General features: G+C 38.1%; 1 protein-coding gene across 1 annotated transcript in view; it reads left to right on the top strand.

Moving 5' to 3' along the window:
- The window catches only part of Tacr1 (tachykinin receptor 1), a 149391-nt gene that overhangs the window by 69483 nt on the left and 57615 nt on the right, over positions 1-22293 (top strand). Inside the window, exon 2 of the mRNA XM_076833588.1 lies at positions 7591-7785. Within this exon, the coding sequence (XP_076689703.1) occupies positions 7591-7785 (195 nt within the window). The remainder of the gene's footprint in view (positions 1-7590; positions 7786-22293) is intronic.

The following is a 22293-nucleotide window of genomic DNA, read 5'->3' as shown; positions in this document are numbered from 1 at the left end:
TTCCAACCCACAGATTCTGCCTTTATGGGCCCAATAAAGGAGATTTGTGGGTGAAGAGGGCCACCCTAAGCAAGGAGGAAACAGGAACATGCGTTTCTCCAGAACCTTCTCCTACCTCCTCTACCCTTTTGTCCACCTGCCTCTGCTTCAAGTTTTCTGCTGCCAAGATTAAAAATCAAGTTTCAGATTGTCCAAAAAAACATGCCTATCACTCAGAGGGAGGGGATGGCAGAGAATTGGGGACACTCTAAATATAACTTTGTGTGACAGCAGCAGTTTCCATATAGCCTGCCAGGACCAATGAAATGAATATTTCAGCCTACAAGAAATGCACCTTTGGTGTTGTTCACAAAAACTTCAAAACTGATTGGAAGAGAACATTACCTAAATGAATATCATGACCATAGTGCATAAGATGAAAACTCAGTGCTCTATCAGATGATGGCCAATTTCATTTTCCTACCTAGCTGACCTGAGAGGGTTACTCAGTACCCCAGTGACGATAAGGATAAAAAGCATGGCCAGCAATGTTAAAGATGCCATAAAGGTGAACTTCTTCCCATCATCAAGTCTGTCCTAAAACCATGACCTTCAATCACCTCAAAAGCCCTTTGCCTCATAGTAATGAAAATCTCAAAGAAATCTCTTTCCAAACTTCTTTATTCTCTCTTTTTTTTCCTCTGCCACCAGAGCTGATGTGGTCCCATCAGCATTTCCCAAATCATATTTCTATACAACCCAGTTTCTCATGATCTCTATGCCCCTCCCACCCAGCTTTCAATTCCAAATCCCAAAGTGTGAATGTCACCAAGGACTGGAGTTTGTCTCTGGGCATCATCCTGGGGCCCCGGGGGACAGTTACTGCTGCATGTTTATCGCACACACACTAGCACGCTCAGGGTGGAGTCCCAGATGCAAGCGTGAAGATGCTCTATAGGTAGAGAGCAGTCATTAGAAGTGTAAGGAGCCCGCCTGCTCATGACAACAGCCTTCAAACTGAGGGTGAAATGATGGATTACTTTCCTTACCTTCCATCACTTTTCAAACCCCCTGTCATTTCTCTTTTAAGGTAGAAAAAAAAATGACAAGCTCTGTCTTCTTTTTCCACCCCAGCCTATCCCACCTCCAATTCAGCCACTGATAGGTGGGATTTCCATCAGGAATTGTGAATCCCAGTGATTAGTTGCCTGTCGCTCCTGAAGTCTCTCCTTTCCAATTATAATGGTCTGTCCTGCCTCTGTGCTGGCAGAAATGATTAGTCTGGAATTTTACTGCCTTTCTCCCATAGTTCACATCAGGCTTTAGTCATGGATACTTTTATGAAAGCTCTGGCTCTGGGAGCAAAAAAAAAAAAAAAAAAAGAGGGTAATCTAGACTGCTGAAGGGTCACTTCCTAAATAAGCCCAATCAAGAGCACTTTATTAATCCCGACTTTGTGTCTTACTTTCCAAACTAGCTTTAAGGAGTTCTGGAAAGAATACTCCAGAATTCATTCACCCATCCCTTTATAATCTGTCCCTTTGATACTGGTCAGAATGCTCTGAGTGGGACTACTAAATGTAACTTCTGAATGAAGATGGAGTTCTTTGGGCAAAATTCCACTGGCACTTCCAGGCAAATGCCTATCAATCATGGAAGGCTCTCTGTTGAGTTTCCCCCAAAGATTAAAAGACAGGTGAGCACTCTCCCCGCCCTCTCAGGCCGTGACAGGGTGGGAAGGACCACATACTGCCCTCCAATGAGATGGAATGTGCGGGCAGCATAGGGAAATGCAGCTAGCAGGAACACGAGAGGGTTTTCAAGAGAACGCGAGGCAGATGATCTCCATGGAGCTTTTAAACAATCAAGTAAGTTTTCTTAAAGGAGATGGGTTTTGATCCACCTTAGAGGATGGGCAAAATTTCTACAGATGGTGGTGAGATAGGAAGTAGGATCTGGAGAAGCAAGGTATGCTTTCATGGTCTGAAATCACTTCTTCTCATTAGCCCATACAGAAAGGATTATGCTCCCTAATAGCCTGGGGACTCCATACCTGAATCTTCTTTGAACCACGTGAGCCCTTCTTTGATGGCACGTCGGGTAGAACTGCTCTGACAAGAGTCAGCTGTGTCCCCTCTTTCACCTCGCTCTAAACTCTCATGGGCTTTCAGTTCTTAGGGTCTTGTGGATGGTGCCCTAACTGTCAGACGGCACATTTTGAAGTGAGTCTCTTAACAGTGCTAAGATCTGCATCAGCCAGGAGATCAAAACCACGTACGTCCCTTTTGGAATTACAAACATCACAGCAGTGAGGATGTGGGGGAGGCTGGCGCTAGCGAAATGCTCAGTGGTGTGTAAACTTTGTGCCAACTCTGGAGGTGGTTCAAAGGCCTCTTTGGTTATAGCTGTGAGAACTGGAGCTTGGTTGCATAGATGAGGCTGTTGGTAAAGTGATCTGGATAAAAGATAAGTCAGGTCCCGGAACAAAATCCCAACTGATGAAGAAATGTTAGTGACCTCAGTAAAAAGACTGAGTCCTCTCTGACATGGAAGTAGATGAAAAGATGACAGAACTTATTTAGATGAAGAGCTGGAGGGTGTACTGTGTAGAAAGACCGAATGCTGCACAGTTCCCAGCATACGGTCAGTGTCGAAGTTAGACAGTCCACAAAGAATTATTGGAAATTTACTTAAGGGCTTAAAATCAAGAGAGAAGAAATTCTGAAAACCAGGGACCATGAGATCACTCCTACAGGACGATCCTGGATGACTGTAGAACAGAAAATATTTCAAGCAGTGGTTATTCTCACATCATAATCTCACATGTGTTCAGATTGGTAGGAATAAAGGAACCACGAACATGTCTTTCTCCTGTTGCATTTATTTTCATTCAGCAGCCATTTATGGATCCCCTGCCACATACCAAGAAATTCATACTTTCATTTATGCAACCAAACCTTCATTTACTGTTTACTACATCCTAAGCACTGAGGGAGGCCAAGAATCCATAAGGATGAAGGGAGGAGACCGACAAGCAAATAGGAAAAATAAAATGAAATGTGGTGAATGCAAGGTTAGAGACCTTTGCAGCAATGTAGGTGAGTTCCTAACCCAGCCACAAGGACCTGATGACCGGGCAGAGTCGTGACCATAAGCAAGAGCCAGCCAGGAAGAGACCAAGGAAGGAAAACATCCTGGATTGACAGATCTTGAGCTCAGATCAGAGACCCAATTCTGGACCAGGACTGGCTGCTGACCACTGTTTTAGTCAGCTTCTTCCCTGCTGTCATTAAAGGACTCAACCAGAACAATCGTAGGGGAGGAAGAGTTTTTTTTGAGGGCTCACAGTTTCAGAGGGCCAGCTCCATTCCTCAGGGCTCAAGGTGAGGCTGAACATCATGGCCGACAAGTATGGTGGAGAGAAGCTGCTCACGTGTTGGTCAGGAAGCAAAGAGAGAGAGACTCCACACTGGAGATAAAGAATATATATCCCATAGCCACACCCCATTCCCACCTCCTCCAGCCACACCCTACCACTTTAGTTACCACTCAGTTAATCCCTATCAGGGGATTAATTCACTGATTAGGTTAAGACTCTTAAGACCCAATCATCTCCTCTAAACCTTCTTGCATTGTCTTGCACATGACCTTTTGGGGAACACCTCACATCTAAACCAGTAGCCACTGTACTGACTAATATCTACCCAGTGGACTTCAGTCTCAGCATCCTCAGTCTGTCAAAGGTGATGAGTGTTTCTGAAGTTTACACTATGTTGTCCCATGGTTCTAATTCCTCCTGTTCCTCATCTCCCATACACTCTACCAGAAGCCAGCAAACTATGGTCCAGCACTCAAATCCAGCTCACCATCTGCTTTTGCAAATGAAGTTATATTGGCTTATGGTCATGCCCAACAATTCTTTCCTATCCATGGCTGCTTTTACACTACAAAGGCAGAGTCGAGTAGTTGTGACAGAAAGTACATGTGCCTCAAAGCTTAAAATATCTGCTATCTATCCTTTACAGAAAAAGTTTGCCAGCCCTTGATCTAGAGCTACACTCTCAGCAGTCCTCACCCTTGGTCATTTGAACTCAGGAAGATGTGGTCCCTTATAGGAACCTCACACCATGTGAGGAAGGAGTTAGTGGAGATCAGGAAAGGAGGGAGCAGAATTAGATGGAAGACTATGAATGAAGAGCCCAGTAAGACAAATCTTCTGAGGGAGAAAAGACATTCTCTCTGCCCAGTGATTTAGGGCTGGGGTAAGAGGAAGTTACAAGGCACTGCTGTTTGTCAGAAAATGAATTCTTATTCACAATAAAATTGTTTCACTCTATTTAAAAAATATGAAACATTCTTTTTGCCAGATTTAAGGAATGCATAATGAGAGATCTTTTTATAATGCACAGTCACACAGAAGGAAGACTATACCTTTGGTTTTTCAGGCCATATACATTTCAAATCAGGTCTGATGGCCCTCCATGGGAATGAAACAACATGAAGTGGAGAACACAATCCACATCCCACACTGCTTCCGGACCCCTGTCTCTGGCAGCCTGATGATTAATGCATAAACCAGAAAGATGTTTCATTGACTGCCTTGCAGTCTCATGAGCTCAGTGCAGTCAATAAATACTTATTGAATGTATTTTCCTACGGCTTGCAGCAATTTCTCAGTGATCTCCTATAATCAAATAAGAAAGAATTGTTCAGGGTGGTTCCAAATAAATATATAAATGTATATTCATGAAATCCAAACTAGGAATGGGGAGTAAGAAAGAAAATATTCATCCATGTACAAGTTAGCCGAATGGCAAAAGTATTTGAATAAATAAGAAATAATCAAATTATACAAGCCTCAGAAGTAAAGATAGCAATAGAGAGAAAGAAAGAAGAAAGGGAAGTAGGGAGGAAGATTTATAAATGGCTCTATTTTGAACAAATGAAAATATATACATTGTTTAAAGCCAATCTTTTTTATTCTCTCTGGCTTTGTATAGGGAATACTTTCATCTGTCATTGAAATGGCTCCTACACTCAAAGAAAGGCAGAGAGTTAACTGAAATGGGCTCCCAAATTGCAATTTTTGCAGTAAAGATAAAATATGGCTTTCTGCCACCCATTTGAAGCTGTAGTGCTAATATTCTGATGCAATCCCCCTTAAGCACAGTCACATTAGATTCTACATGGTGTATCACCAATTTGGGCACGGGGATGGGTATTAGGATTCGTTTATTTAAGACTGAGCATTTATCCTGAGTTAGAAACAAATTAAAATCTTACATTTGAGATAATATTAAAAGAGGGCAATGTAATTACCACACTCTCCCCTGTGCATCTTCCTGGATCTGGTTTGAAGCCTAAGAATGCACAGCTGCTGGTGTGGGGAGAAGCAGCCTGCATTGGGCTGGAGGTAAAATAAGGCATCTTCATGCTCCCTGTCCAGGTTTGTGGAAATCTTGCTTTTGGGAAATGATCCAGTAAGTGCTCCTACAATTATAATGCAAACACACAAAGAGATTCTGGTCATGATTCTGGTCCTGACGATCCAGGTCCATCCTTGACCAAACTGGAAAGAAGGTAAACATGATTGATGGCTGAACAGGCCCACCTCCACTGGCTCTGACTCAGGGGTTCCTCCCATCCACTATTATCCCATGTCTATACAGGAAACCCAGGTTCCATCCTGCCAGGCAACAAGGATGTCACAGGTCTGGGGTTGGGGACAGGAATCAAGACTTCTCAGGGTGCTTTTTAGGAAGATTATTTAAGTCTATGGTACGAGAGACTCCCTTAATGGTAACTGTGGCCCTCTGGGATAATCTAAAGAATACAAGTGATGCTTGATTCACAGCGTCTTGAGAACTCTCTTTGCCCTTTCAGACAGTATTTGAGTAAAATATTTCATTGTCACCAACTAGCCAGGGAAGCATCCCCAAAGATTTTTATTTTGCTACTCACCCCCACCATAACATCTACTCCAAGTCTTTTCTAACTCCACTCTCTCCTGACTTCAAGACCACCTACTTACTTTTCGAAAAGGGCAGAAGAAAGTTTCTGGGGATTCCTTCCGGGAAGTTATCGTGACTTCTGACTGTGTATACAAAGGCTGACTCGAAGCAATCCCCAAATGCAGCCTCCCTATACTGAACACCTTCAGTGTAGCTGTTCTTGCCAACCAGAAAAGGGAAGATCAGGTCCGTAGCATACACACACACACACACACACACACACACACACAAAAGTAGAGAAATGAATAAAAAGATGCTCAGGGAAGAAATCTACAAAACAAAGCTATCAACCCTTTTCAGAAAGTCAGATCCAATCCTATCCCAGAGGAGGGAGGGCTCCAAACACTTCCTGCCCTTGGAGCAGGATACTCAACAGGTTCACCCCCAACACAGCTGAGCATACCTCTTGAAGCCCCTCCAAGAAATCAGCCACTATTCCAAGACTTGATTACTTCTGCAGATTCCCTAAGGCTCTAAGGTACTGATCCGATTACCGCTTGAGGTCATTTTTCCTACCATTGGGTTTTGTGGTTGCTTATTGATGCTCCTTGTTTCCCTGGAGAAATTAGATCCTCAATGCCCAGAAGGAAAGGGTGTGTTCTGCAGGCAGCAGGTGCCCGGTGAAAATTGTAAAATGCATGCTGAATGAAATTGCTTTCCTTATTACCCTGTCCCACTTCTTACCCAAAGGTTGTAGGAGTTCAGAAAACACAATGAAAGGATTATGTGGAATTACACGAAGCCAGCTGACAGATGTGCTGCTATTTGTCTGTGCGTTTCTGAAGTCTTCATGGACCATTCTGTCCCACGGAGACCAGAAATACCTGCATGCCAGAGAATCAAATGTGTGATTCTGAGGTTTTGGTCAAATAATATTTAAACCCCAAATGATGTATATAAAAAAAAAAACATAGCTGCAACTTTTTAAACAGATGCATATTTTAAGAGATAAATCCATAAACATTGTAAGAAAAATACACATAGGGAGATGGCTTTTAAATGAAAGAGGCAGAATCAATGTGTTTATAACTGATATAAAATGCTGATTGTAGTATTTATTTTTTCCTCACATCTCTGCAGCATCTTAGAAGCTGTGCACAAATTCAAACATGTGGATGTATTCATTCAGATGATACCATTTAGTTCACCATTTAGTTTGTTGCCTTCCGGCCCCTGTTTTCTGATGCAGGATTGATAACCTTTATCATGCCACACTAGGGCTTTAAAAACTACCACAGTCATATGCAGCTTAATGAAAGGGGACACATTCTGCAAAATTCATCAACCAGTGTCATTGTTGTACGAACACCATGCAGTGTATTCACACAAACTGAGACAACTACTATGTTGTTAGTCAATCTTATGGCACCACCTCGATGTATGTGGTCTGTCTTTGGCCAAAGTGTTGTTATGTAGCACATGACTGTTGGTGATTTTTCGTATGGATTTTAGCATTGTGAGTCAGAAGCCATACAACTTAAGGATAAAATATGGAAACAGGTTGGGAAAACGTCATCAGGAATCAAAGTGTTTCTGAAACATTTTTGTTGGCAGATTTTGATGACCAAATCAGAACGTTGTCCATTCTTCTCTGTTCCAGATACATGGCCATCATCCATCCGCTCCAGCCCCGGCTCTCAGCCACAGCCACCAAAGTGGTCATCTGCGTCATCTGGGTCCTGGCTCTCCTGCTGGCCTTCCCCCAGGGCTACTACTCAACCACAGAGACCATGCCCAGCAGAGTTGTGTGCATGATCGAGTGGCCAGAGCACCCTGACAAGATTTATGAGAAAGTGTGAGTAGAGACTTGTCCCTCTCGGAAGTTGCTGTGATTCAGGGCTTTATTGTTCCTGCTTTCTTTCCATATTCCTCATCAGTTAAAATTTTATGTGTATCTATAAACATTTCTCAAATCCACCCTGAGATCAGGTTATGTTCACAATTATGAGCAAATTAAAATACCCCAAAATACTATTCTGGATTTTGAAAAAGCATTTAAAAAAAAAAAAAAAAAAGTGAGACCTTGATCCTGTTATATCAGACTCATGGGTATCCCACCATGTCCCTCAGGCATTTTATGAGAGCCAGTGTCCTCCCAAAATCCCCATTTCTTTGCCAGGGAACTTTTTCCTAAGCTACAGGCTGCCCCTCTGCCCTCCTGCAACACGCATTGGTGGGTGGGGAAGTTCCTGCCACTCCTGGCAGCTTTCAACAATGACTGACAGGGGAGTTGGCCTATACACACTCTGCTCCCTCCCCCTGGGAGGGATGTCTCTGGGTTTGAGTCATGAGAAGAAGCTCCAATTGCCCAGAAGGTATCTAGTTCTACAATATGCATTTCATGACCCACCATTCTTTTCCTGAATCTGGGCCAGAGGGTGTTTTTTTCTATCTCTTAAATAAGATGCTTGCTCTTGAATCATTTATCTCAGATTCTACCTTCCTGGGTTTTGCCCTGTGAGAAGAGAGCACATATGAAATGCTGGGAATGTAGACCAGGGCATTGAGAACTGAAGAGTTAACAGAGCCCTAACAGGGAAGGCCTGCTTATCTTCCAGGAGGAGGGCTGGTCACAGTTAGAGTTTTTCAAAGTATCTTGGCAATTTTCTCTAATACTCCTTATCCTGGAGGCAACACTGAAATGGTTTATTTCTTTGTTTTGTTCTGCTCAAGCTAGCAGCCATGTGACATTTATGTTGTCATTTTGTTTTCTGTACTCACAGCACATGGGTAAAGTGGGTCCTTTTGAAAGTACTCTATAATTCTCCCATCTTGTTTTTATTATGCGAATCACAGAACAACATTGGTGTTAAAATCCAGAAGTTCTGGGTTTTAATTGTAAGATGGCCCCTAGCCTTTCGAACCCAGGCAAGGTGCATAGTCTCTCCTCCTTCCAAAAATGGAAGATAATAAAGCTGTTTCCCATAAACAACTGTTGTAAAGATCAAATGAAATAATGTATTCTCACCTTGTCAGCTGTTAAACGCCATACAAAAGTTATGAACCAAATTTATGAACCAGTTTATTCACGAGGCCTATAAATTTATTAAATGTTAAAATGAGACACTATACCTGTCATGCCCCCAAGATTTGAAGGCTAGAGAGCCTGTTGCACATGGTTACACTGCCACATCTGTTCCACAGAGCATGGCAATGGGACTTGCCAGGAAACAATACATAAAGCTCAGACATCGCCTTCCAGGCACAGACAGTGGGATTTAATCGATCAAGCAGTGGGGGGATTAGTGCTCAGCCTAGAAGGAGACATTGAAAATTATTCTTTCAAATGGAACTACAAGCCTGAGCAAGGTCTCACCGGGAGAAGGAACATAGCTTTACAAGCTGTGCAGCACCCGTTAATGTGATCAAGCCAAAAGATTTATTCAAAAGTGTGTGGGGGTGGGGGGACCTCTTTAAACTGCTCCAGAAACCTCCACCCCAGACGGTGGCTTTCTTTTTAGTTCTCATCATTTTTTTTTTTCAAAGCCTGATCAGTTTTCTACAATTTTTGTTTCAAAATACTGACGGTTCTTTTATCTTACAACAAATTTGAAGTTTAACTTGCAAGTAGATTTGTGTTCCCACAGACCCCTGAGGAAGCCAAGAAACGTTAATGTTCAGCACATTAGTTTTGAATAGTTGGGTGTGTTATGCTTATTAATGATGAGAAAAATTCCTTTGAGACCAAACTCAATGCATTGGATTGTCTTATTTCTTTGATTTGAAAATTTAGAGTAGCTGCTCCTGGATGCATGCTGAGGTTTGCTATTGTTGTCTATTTAATCATCTTAACCTAAAAAAAAAAAAAAAAAAATGAATCTAACTTACAAGCATTTGATTTTATGTATTGAACACATTGAATGATACAATAGAAAGCCAGAAGTGTCTATACTCCCCATTTGTATATTCATTATGGTACAAACGTAAGTCAATTCATAGCAAAGCTTTATGCAAGCTTATTTTCTTTTTTGTCAGTGTCTCTATGTATATCGTGCTATATTTTTAGGGAATTTATATTTTACCATGTCTAAACTAAGTATTTAATTATATTCTCTTCTTTTAGAACTAACGATGATCATTTCCCCCAGAATAATCCCAAATTTGAAACCAGATGGAAACTTTATTTTGAGGCAGTAAAATAACTAGAAATTATTATTATTAAAGTAAGGGTGTGGGCTCTGGAGTTAGGTGAGAGGTCACCTCCTAGGCCCATCACTCTCTTATTGAGACATAAACAATCCACTCATTTAAGCCCCTAAGCGTAACAGTACATTCCACATAGAGGTTTTCAGAGAAGCAAATAAAAGATCCCATGCAAAGTGCTCAGCTCAGGGCCCTGTGTGAGGTTAAGGGCTGCTGAATGTTAACTACTGACATTTGTATCATTCACTGATCAGGGTCCACTGGCAGATGACCAGCAGTGGGTAGTGTGCTGAGCAGATGCTTAAGCCCAATTTGTCTCTCAGATAATTTGTGCCAATAATTACATAAAAGCATTTTATGAAAAAAAGTTATAGATGGCCACAAATGCATTCTGGCTACATGATATACCTTCAAGCCTAATCATTCATCATTGGACTCTTTATTAATATATTGATTAAATGAAGCATTGTGAAAGCAGGTAATCTAATTTTAAAAATGGACAAAAGTTTTGAAACATAACACTTCACACACAAAAAGAATCCAAATATCTGTTAAATATGTGAAGAGGCACATGACTTCATTCCTCACCAGCAAAATGCAAATTAAAACTATAATGAGATATTGTTAGACATTATCAAACTAGCAAATGTTAATAAGTATGAAAAAACTATTTCAAACTTTCAAAGGATATGAGGCAATGAGTATTTTGGTGATTGCTAGAAGTATAACTTGATAAAATTATGCTGGAAGATATTTTCAGGTATCTAAGAAAAGAAGGTGTACATATCCCAAAACTCAAAACTTCACTAAGAGGTGCTAGAGAAACTCATGCACATATGTACCCTAGTACACTTAACAGTGTTCATTGGAATTGTTCCTTTTTTGGGAGGGGGCACAGGGGATTGAACCCAGGGGTGCTTAACCACTAAGCAGCATCCCATATCCTCACTCTTCTTTATTTTTTAATTTAATACAGGGTCTCACTAAGTTGCTTAGGTCCCTGCTAAGTTTGCTTAGGCTGGCCTTGAACCTGTGATCCTGCTGCCTCAGACTCTTGAGTCTCTGGGATTACAGGCATGTGCCACCATGCTGGCTCTCAGTATTAAACACCTTCCACTGGAGATATTTTAAATGTCTATCATCAGTAGAATGGATAAACAATTGTGGTACAAGCATGTAAAGGAATACTATATTGCTAATGAAATGAACAAAATGTAGCTTCACATTACATTGAAAGCTCTTACCAAAAATAGTTCTAGAACAAGCAAAACAAAATGACATTTCTTGAAATATTTAAATAAATGTAATATAAACTACATTTATAGTAAGCAAGGAAGTGGTCATCATGAAAATAAAGACTGTGGTGTGACAAGTGTTTCTGAGGGATGACGTTGTTATATATATTCAGCTCAGGGGCTGCAGCTAAATGAATGTTTGCTTTAAAAGTACAAATAATACCAGATAATTTGACATATCCATTTTCTGGAATATATATTTCATTTTTTAACTTAAAACTTAAAAACTCAGCAAAGTTTCCTTTCTTTTCTTTTTTCACAAACCTTAAGAAACTGATTTCATTGAGATAACCCAAAAATTCTCCAGAAGAAATTATTTTCTGAGGTGTGGGGCTTTGTCTAAGATGACATTTTTCCATAGGAACTTACTTCTGAATGCTCAACATGTGTCTAGCCCCACCCACCCATCCTGATGTTTGCTTGAACTGCATTTTATCTTGCTCACTCCTATGTGCCAGCTCCCCTGAATTTTCCCAACTTAAGGGAAGATAAGCCAAATGTTTGTCCCCAGAGAGAAGTGGCAAATGTAAAATCTGAGAACAAGGCTCATCTAGTCAGGGCTTGCATCCCTTGCTGCTGCAATGTTCAAGGGCAAGGGCTTCTGGACCACAAAATTCTGCAGATGCAGTTGGTCATTTTTCCTATGAAGTCATTTACACTTCATTTACACTCTGTTTTGCATTTAAAAATATGATATGTTATGGTGAATAATGAAATTCCCATGACTTCTTTAATCAATCATATTTCCATTATTTACTAACATTTTGATGACTATTTGTCCAGGTAAATACTGTTCTTAGTTTCTTTTGAAGCAAAATAGACATCCCAATCAACACAAATGTAGATCATCTCCCTCTTTGAAATGCAAAACAGCTTATTATGCAAACTATTCTATACCCTCTTTATTAACTTAGCAATATGTCTTGGAGATCTTTCTGCATGAGTTCATAAAGATCTTCTCTTTTTTCAGCTAACAGTATTCTACTTTTTGAATGTATAATACTATTCAAGCAGTCATTTATTGGTGGACTTTGGATTGTTTCCAACCTTTTGCTATTACAGAGTGTTGTCATGAATAACTTACATCTATCACTCAAGGATATCTATGCCTAAAATCTCAACAGGGAAATATGTCATTTTAATTTTGACATTTTTTTCTCTAGGTAAGATTGTACAAATTTGCATTCCCACCAAAATGTATGCTTTTACATGGCCTCACCAACAAAATGAATTGTCAAACCTTTAGATTTTAGCCTATCTGATGGGGGGGGGATGATATCTCACTATAGCTAATATTTATTCACATGTCCCTTATTTCAGTTGGGTTGAACATCTTTTCATAATTCATGAGCCATTTCACATACATTTTATAATCTGCTTATTTCATTTACCATGTCACCAATAATTTCCTATGTTTCTACAACATGACATATATATGTGTGTGAGTGTGTATATACATACACACACACACACACACACACACACACACACACACGTTATTAGTGAATCCTCTCCTTTGAAAATTGATTAAACCAGTGGTTTCTCTGAACTGGCTAGTCAGATAAAACCCCAAACTTCAAAGTAGGCTGCTTCTAGTTAAATCCCTAGGTCCCTGGGGGGACTGGCTCAGTTTCCTCTGCCATCTTCTATTTTTGTTTACAATGCAGTGATAGAAAATTGTACAAATCTTATAAAACTCATAAAAATGAGATCCTTGGCTCATCATTAATACCATATTATCATAATTTCTAATTTAGTCTGCCACATAATTTGCAACCTGGCAGCCTAACCAAGGCCCTTCTAACAAAACAGCAACACTACCCCAGAAATCTTATAAAGGTGAATTTGATTGACAGGTGATGAAGGACAATTTCATATGTGACCAAATGTGCCTCTTCCCAGTGGAAGAAGAAAGCACAGAGGAAGGAAGATAAGGGAACAAAAAAGAAAAGTTTGGCTTTGCAAAATGCATTTCCCCCTCTCCCTACTTCTTTGAAATCTTTGAGGACTATGCAATAGCTTTCGAAGTTAATCAGAGACAAGGCCATTCTTGTGGATGCTGTACAAGCCATACAGTGACAGTACCCTTGGAGGAACCAAAATAATGCCCTTGAGAACAAAGGGCATTATTTCATTATTTCACACTTCATCAGAGTGCCCACTACCAAAGCCAAGAAGAAGTCTGTAATGAGGAATAAAAGTGAGACAGACATCCAAAAGAGTAAGATTTAGACAGCCAGGGGAATTTCAACTTCCCAAATTATTTATTAATATTGGTCATATGTCATCCTGTCCATAACTTTGGGGTAGAGCTTTAGCAAGAAGTAAATGCCTCTTCTGAATTTCAAATACTCCCAATAGTCTGAGAAAGGAGGTGATGTTAGAAAGAAGTGTCACTCATGACTCTTTACCAGGAGATTTTTGTGGAGACATACTAACTCTAATCTTATTCTCTGTAAATTCAGATTGTAACAGAAGACTATAAAAGTATGCCATCACCAATGTTCACAGCAGTTTCCCTTTTATATGTTATAATCCATTATCAGAAATCAGTTAAAATTGTGTGTTTATATTCATTAATTAATAATAATAATTGAAAACCAATTCACTGCCAAGGAATGAAAGTGGAAAAGAAAATATTAGAAAATATACCTGCAGTATTACTTCTCAAATTTTCCAACTTCTTGATCATTTGACAAATTAAAAAAGAGAAAGAAACAAAGGAAGAGTAGACCCTCTGCCAAGCTGCTGCAGGCCTTGGCCAAGGATGTCAGCATATTTGTGTTTCCAGAACCGATTGTTTATGCTAGCTGCTGTGATTCATCTTCTTCCCCGACACCCACTACATTTATAAACATAGCCCCGGGTCCCTAATGTTGTCACCATTGTTGATGAGAAGCAGTTAAAACAAGAATGAAGAATGCGTTGACACTACAGGGAAAGATGGTGGCATAAAAAGAAATCCTGAACCTTGACTCCCAGAAAGAAACTGGAGTGACCAAAGTTGTTTTGTTGTTGTTGTTGTTGTTTAAAGGAAGAAATAAAGGAAAGCACACATTAATGCAGAAACTAGGAAGGTTACTATACAAATGACAGGAATTTCACTATGGTTCTGGTAGATGTTGTGCAGATAGAGTCCAACGGGAGGCAACCTCCCCGGGCCACTGTGGCTGATGCACATATGCAGCCTCTAGATAGGAGGTCGGAGAGTGAGCCTAGAAGCCTTCAGATGGGACCATCATCTGAAGGCCCATTTGGGATTCCTTTGGACAGCTGCAATCAACTTCTGGAGCAACTGCCCTCAGATTAAGAAAGATAAAGCCCATCCAGGCCAGTGAGCATGTCTAACAATAAGCTAAAATGAATGATTTTCTGTAAAACCATAAATAACCAATTGATACAGTTCAGAAAGTAAAGGACAAGGATGAAAATATTGACCAAGAATTACATTTACCAAAGCAACTGGAATCAAAATTTATTCAAGGAAATTCTTTCAAATGCCCTAAGTTCTCCATGAGTACAGAACAATATGGAAATCTTGTTCACTTATTATATAGAAGTAGCCTAACCCAGATTTAAACAACTAACAAAGAAAGCTCCAAAAACAAACTTTTAGGCAAAGTCCATGTACAAATATACGCATGAACATCCCAGTTAAAATATGCACCAAAAAATTCAAAGTTATATTAAAAGAGCAATGTTTTGCTTTTAAAGATGGCTTTTTCCAATAAGTAAGATTTGTAAATTATCAGGAAATCTATTATTATTTTCACCAAATTAATTGGTCAAAAGGAAGCATATATTTCTCTTAATAATGCCAAAAATATATTTGTTAAAATGTAATATCTCTTAAAGAAAAAAAAAGGAGCTTGTAGACGTAATAATCCTTGCCAAAATAAAGTGAATAAGAGATCTCCTTTCCAACAGAAACAAAAGAACACAGAACAATTTAGAAATAGTCAGATTTTACTTGAAAATAATGAAAACTATCCTGTTGTTTTAGACTCAAGAAAATGTTGAGAAATACATTTTATGAGATTTGAAACTCGAAGTCTCCCTTTTATCTTTATATAATTCTGCAAAGATACTAGTTCTTCTCAAACTATTCCCAAGAGTACATGTAGGTGTTTGATAAAGTGGATCATTTGAAAAGAATAAGTGGATTAAAATAATTCAAGAAAATATTGAATGAGAAGCAATCTTGATGATCAGCAAAATGAAACAAAATCATAAGAGTGATCTTCCAGATATCAAAATACCCAGTGCTGGGGGATAGAAGAAAGAGACCAGAAATCACATACTACACACACACACACACACACACACACACACACACAGAGGCTGGGGAGAGGATCCCAAGAATAAAATTTTATGTTTAGTTCATAAGGATCGTTCCATACTTTTTTGAAATCTAGGAAGCCCCAAACTACTGTAGGATTCTATACTCAAATGAGTTTGTAAAAAATAAACTAGCCTAGCCTACCATCACTCCCAGCTTGGAGAACTGCAATGTATATTACTTCATTGAAGCCCCTGAGCATATGGAAACTCTTTAAATTTTTTCTAGTTTATCTTTCTAGGTAATATATTCATGGATTATACACCAGGAAGTCTAAAAGGGCAGACAGGAATGATTTCTCCCATTCATTTTGTCCCCCTCCTGCTCCTACGTAAGCCTTCCAACACTTCTTTATGCTAAGAAAGTACAACTATATTCTCATTTTCTCCTTTCTTAAAAAATACACCCCATTCTTGCTTTTATCTGTGAGTTTATCTCAGATGTTCTTTCCCATCAATATATAGCAGCCTTCTCATTTTTTTCTTTCCAGCTCCATAGTATGCAATGGGAAATGTACTTATCCAATGCAATATTGATTTATATTTGGATTGCTTCTAGTGTTTTGTCAGTTGAAACTATATAGCATTGAATAATCTCCACTGAGATGTTTTTACAGTAAAGAAATCTGATAGTTTTGCTTAAAACTTGTGTCTTCTAAAATTATTTGATGACAGAATCTTTTGATTAACTCTGTTAACATCCCACAGAAATCATTTATAAAACATTCTGGTGGAGATTCCTTGGAAAGCTGGGAATGGAACCATCATTTGTCCGAGCTATTCCTCTTCTCGGATTATACCCAAAGAACCTAAAAACAGCATATTACAGGGACACAGCCACTTCAATGTTTATAGCAGCACAATTCACAATAGCTAGACTGTGGAGCCAACCTAGATGCCCTTCAATGGATGAAAGGATAAAAAAAATGTGGCATATATACACAACAAAATATTACTCAGCATAAGAAATAATAAGATGATGGCATTTGCAGGGAAATGGATGGCATTAGAGCAGATTATGCTAAGTGAAGCTACCCAATCCCAAAAAAAACAAATGCCGAATGTCTTCTCTGACATAAGGGGGGTGACTCAAAATGGGGAAGAGAGGAAGAGCATGGGAAGATTACCTCCACATAGAGGGGTGGAAGGGAAAGGGAGGGAGAAAGGGAATTGCATGGATGGTGGAAGGAGACCCTCATTGTTATACAAAATGCATGTGTGAAGATGCGAGGAAAAAAAAAAAGAATAGCGTTACCCTAGATTGGGTAGAGAGAAGTGATGGGAGGGGAGTGGAGGGGTTGGGGAGATAGGAAGGATAGTAGAATGAAACAGACATTATTATTACTGTGTGTATATACGTGACCGCATGAACAATGTGATTCTGCAACCTGTATACTCAGAAAAATGAGAAATTATATCCCATCTGATTCAAATGTATGATATATCAAGGTCATTGTACTGTCATGTGTAACTAATTAAAACAAATTTAAAAGAAAAAAAAAACATTCTGGAGAAATTCTGGATTAACCATAAAGATGGATTTCTTTCTCACATATTAAAACCAATACATAGTCCAAATAAGTTGAAATGGAATAAAGGCTTCAAAAGCATAACACGGAAGACAAAAGTCAAAATGAAATAGATTGCTGAAACTCGGCACAATGGCACATGCCTGTGATCCCAGCAACTCAAGAGACTAAAGTAGGAAGATCGTAAGTTCGAGGCCAAATAAAAACAGCTTGGATGCAGTTCAGTGTTACAACACCTCTGGGTTCAATCTTCAATACAAAAAAGAAAGAAATGTGGGGGGTGGGAGAGAGAGAGAAAGAAAGGTATTGCTGATCAAATACAGATATATATACAATTTCAGATAAAAATACAGATGTATATAGATATAGTTTTTATTAAATTGCATATCTGAAAACTTATGAACATCTGGGCAAGTCACAAATAGGAAAAGAGTACAATAGATGAGACAAACTAATAATATCATTAGCATAGAAGAGCTCTAATTAATAACAAGGCAAGACTCAAGAATTAACACCTCATGAATGAATATGGATACAATTTTTCTTTTATTTGACTACCCCACATTTAACATAATGAAAATGCTAAGTGTTAACATGGTTATGAGGGAGGAAGGTGTTGTTTACCAAAAGATAATGTAACAATATCTATCAAGGTTTCTAAATGTACACTTGATTTAAATCAGCAATTGCACTCTTACAAAGTATGAAGTATAATAAAGTGTATGTAAGATATTGATGTCAGTATGGTTTATTAGCTTGTAAAATTAGAAATAAATGCGCACAGATGACTGATTTCAAAAATGATGTATCATCTATACAAAGAAATCCTGTGCAATTGTTAAAAATGGCATTGTACACATATGTTAATATGAAGATACTTTCATGATATTCTGAAAGTAAATAGAACAGGCTTCAAAGTAAGTAATATGTGTAGTTAGTACCGTCTGTGAGTTTCATAAAGTTTACACATGTACTTAACTGATTCTAAGTGAAAAGTCTGGAAAGATGTGCAGAAAAGCTTAATACTCAATGTTTTCGTCTGGAATGTGGGATTATAGGTCATGAAATAAATGTTTTTGTTTTTCTGCAATTTAAGTTTCTCCCTACTAACGATGAAGTTTTGTCTCCATGGCATTAGTTTTGGGGGGAGTACCACAGATTGAACTCAAGGATGCTCGACCACTGAGCCACATTCCCAGCCCTATTTAGTTTTTTATTTAGAGATGGGGTCTCACTGAGTTGCTTAGCACCTTGCTTTTTCTGAGGCTGGCTTTGAACTCATGATCCTCCTGCCTCAGCCTTCCAAGCCTCTGGGATTACAGGTGGGCCCCATGGCACCCAGCTTCCATGGCATTTTTAATTTTGTAGCACAAAAGTCATCTACTTCTGGAATAAAAAGACTATCACTTTAAAAAGTCAATAGGGAATAAAAAGGTGAAATAAAATGAGTATATTAACTCCGGAAAAATAGATCACAAATATTTTCTTTGTAAATTCTTCAGATATTATTCCTTGGTCTTCTGACACTGAGTCTTGTGAAGAAATCTGATGCCTTCTGACCTTTTCCACCTTAGATTATTCGCAGTTCCTGTCTGCATGCAGTTAGGATTTTTTGTTATATTTTCTGTCATTGTTGAGGAACTTCCAATCTAAAGTCAGATATCTAGTTCAGGGAAATTTTCCTTCTAAAAACAAATTTTAATTGATTGCCAGAGTTATATTCTACTCTCCTTTTCATAGTTAGTACTCCACATAAATTGTGTCCCTCAAGTCTGCCTGCCTCTTACTATTTTACTCATCTCAATCATTTATTTCATCTCTTTTTTCTGGTTTCTGGCTGAATTCTCAAGAATTTCTAATGAAATTGTAAGATCAAGAGATTGTCTGCTCCTCACTGCTCCATTTTTGTTTTTAATTCTATGTTTTCACTTGAAAGTAGCATTTCCTGCCCTTTTCGTGGGTGACACAGCCTTTCAAATCTTGTTTTCAAAACAAATAAGGGATTACTTTAAATATCCACCTGTTTCTTGAAATAAGATCTTTCACAAGGAGACATTTACTTTTCCCCCAGATTGGTTCCACGTTGGTCCTGGCAAACATCCCTTCATTTTTTTTGCCCCTCTTTATAAAGTGTAGTCCTGTGTGGGGAGTTAAAATGGACTTGAATAGTACTCTAATCTCACTCAGAGAAGAATTTCACTCTTAGTAAGTGCCTCCAATGGTATGGGGCAGCCCAGAGATATTGGAAGCCTTGCCCCTTCTTTGATCTTTATCTAGTTCAGGTGTCCATCTGTCTCAGCCAATGGAAAACTGAGCTGTCAGTTTTGTGGGGTTTGTTTGTTGTTTGTTTTTTGGTTTCTGGTCTCCATCCCAAGGCTGAACCACATCCCTAGCCCAAGCTGACAGTTCTACACCCTGATGCCTACTCCACATCCAAAAGCTGGTGTTTGGGCTTTTTCATTTCCTCAAGTTCTTCCTCAACTCCACCCACAGCCTTTTCTACTGAAATGGGTTCCTTTCACGCGTTTTCACAAGTGGGTTTTTTTTCTCCAGCTGGCTGGACTCTCCCTCCATTGGATCCCAGCCTCACACCATCTGAAGAAATTCTCCCTGGCCATAAGTGAAACTCTGCACTCATTTCCAGAGCTAAAAATGAATTTTGACAGTCCTTTGATATTTTCAGGTACTATTTCCAAGAGAAAAAGGAATTATCTATATTGGACTTAAACTAGAATATTAAATACAAATATTGAAATGATTCTTTTCATATTTCCAACTGATAACAGCAAAGTAATTTAGTTTTATGAGCTTTTCTTTTATCTAGCCAGTTTATTAATTCTAATAATGTTTCAACTCTTTTTCCCCTGAGGATTACAATCTTATCATCTATAAAGATTTCATCTCCAACCTTCAAGTGGGTATAAACACTTATTATATTATATTATACCTCTTATTTCTACTTCATGTCATATTATAACAACCAAAATTCTCATGGTATTTAATAATAATGACTTTGTTAGCTGTCTTACTTTCATTGCTTTTCTGGGACTGTCAGGCCAATGAATTGAATTTTGGTTACTGGTTTACCAATTAAGTTCGAAGTTGAAAACTTTACTGAGAACATTGATTCTCAATATTCATATATTTTATTATATTAAGGAGCATCCTTATCAAAAAAATATTATCTGCATTTGTGGAGGAAAGTATTTTCTATTGTACTCCACCACTGCAGACCACTGTAATTCTATCTCTTTCTCTCTTGGATAAATCAGGTCATGGTGCACTATGTGTTTAATATACTAGCTGGTTAGTTGCATTAAATAAAATATTTATACCAATATTAAAAAGTAATATTTGGTGGTTTTCTGTGCTCTTTTTAGAATCAAGTTTAGGGATGCTTTTAAAAACTGTTCTTATTTACTGAAATAGCATTGGAATTAGCAAAGGAACACACCCATAAAACCAGCTGGCCTGAGAGCCCTTGATAGGAGGAACTCTATAATACATTTAACACATCACAGCTACTTTGAGTATTTCTGCCTTTTCAATTTACTAACTTATACTTCCAAGAAAAAAAGCATATATTTCACACTGGTTTTTTTTATCATTTTTTTTTAGTTGTAGATGGACACAATATATTTATTTATTTTTATGTGGTACTGAGGATTGAACCCAGAGCCTCACATGTGCATGGCGGGCACCCTACCACTGAGCCCCAGCCCCAGCCCCCACACTGGTTTTTTAATTTAAAAATGCAATTATACATGACTTTTAAAATATTTTATTTCTACTTCCTTCATTTTTATTCCAGAATGCTTGCCAAGAGTTTATACATTCTACTGCTTTTAATTCACAAACATGTCTTTTATGTTTTCTCTTTCCTTTCTTGCTTTTCTTAAATTTATTTAAATGCATATTTTCTGGATTTCTAAGTTTAGCATTTAGTTCGTTGTTCTTATTTTTCAAATAATGAAACATCTACTAATAAAATCTGCTTTGCCTCCATTCCATAGCACTTTTAGTGTGTTTTCAATTTCTTTGCTCTTTAAATAACTTACTGCTATATATATTTTTTACTCAGTAGACAGTGAGAAAAGTTTTATTTTTTTAAAATCCAAGACATTTGGAGTCTGTCCTTCCTTCTTTCATTCCTTCCTTCCTTCCTTCCTTCCTTCTTTTCTTCCCCCTTCCTTTCTCATAAAAACAGATACTATGGCATGTATCAAAATAGTACCTCTTGAAACTTACTAAAATTCCTTTAAGACTCAAAATAAAGACACATGAAAGGATAATACAATCTGTTCGTATGAAACTCAAAGTCTGATAGTGAATCCGTTTACTGTTTTCTTTAAGGTGTTGTTCTCATGGATTTTGATAACTTATCCAATCACAAAGTAACAGTCATGTCTTAAAATCTTTCACTGTAATTGTATTTCTGCTAAATTCTCCTTATATCTCAAAAAGGTTTTGTGCTACATATGTTGAATCCATTGTGTTTTTATTTCTGTACTTTAAGGAATAGAAAATGTCTTCCTTTCTCTATTTAGTGGTTTTTGTAATCAGTGCTACTTTCTGTAGCATCAATAGTGACACCACTGTTTGGTTTAGTTGGTTTGTTTTCTATCTTATTTAGTTTTAGTTTTTCCATATTTTTTAATTTGTCTTTACATTTCTATACTGTCATTTATTCACATATCTTGTATTTAATCTTGCTTTGTCATTGGTTTTACACTTTCAGTTTTTATTATTTTCTCTTCATTCTGTCTTTGCTTTATAGATGGTTTTGTTGACTATCATCTTTGATAATTTAGAGAGAAATATTTTTATTCTAAAGAGTTATCTTAAAGGTTTCAAAGGCTCTTCCTTACTTTTAGCTATTGACATTTATAATATTTATAATGTCAATTGAGATTATATCAACACTTATTGACATAACAATGACAGCAGAATTAATTCTTTGCTTCCATTTATAATAAGAAATTTATCACTGGATATCCT

Source organism: Callospermophilus lateralis, chromosome 14 (genome assembly GCF_048772815.1).
Source record: "Callospermophilus lateralis isolate mCalLat2 chromosome 14, mCalLat2.hap1, whole genome shotgun sequence".
Classification (NCBI taxonomy): domain Eukaryota; kingdom Metazoa; phylum Chordata; class Mammalia; order Rodentia; family Sciuridae; genus Callospermophilus; species Callospermophilus lateralis.
The sequence above is the reverse complement of the archived record's forward strand: the minus strand, read 5'-3'. Positions and strand labels throughout refer to the sequence as shown.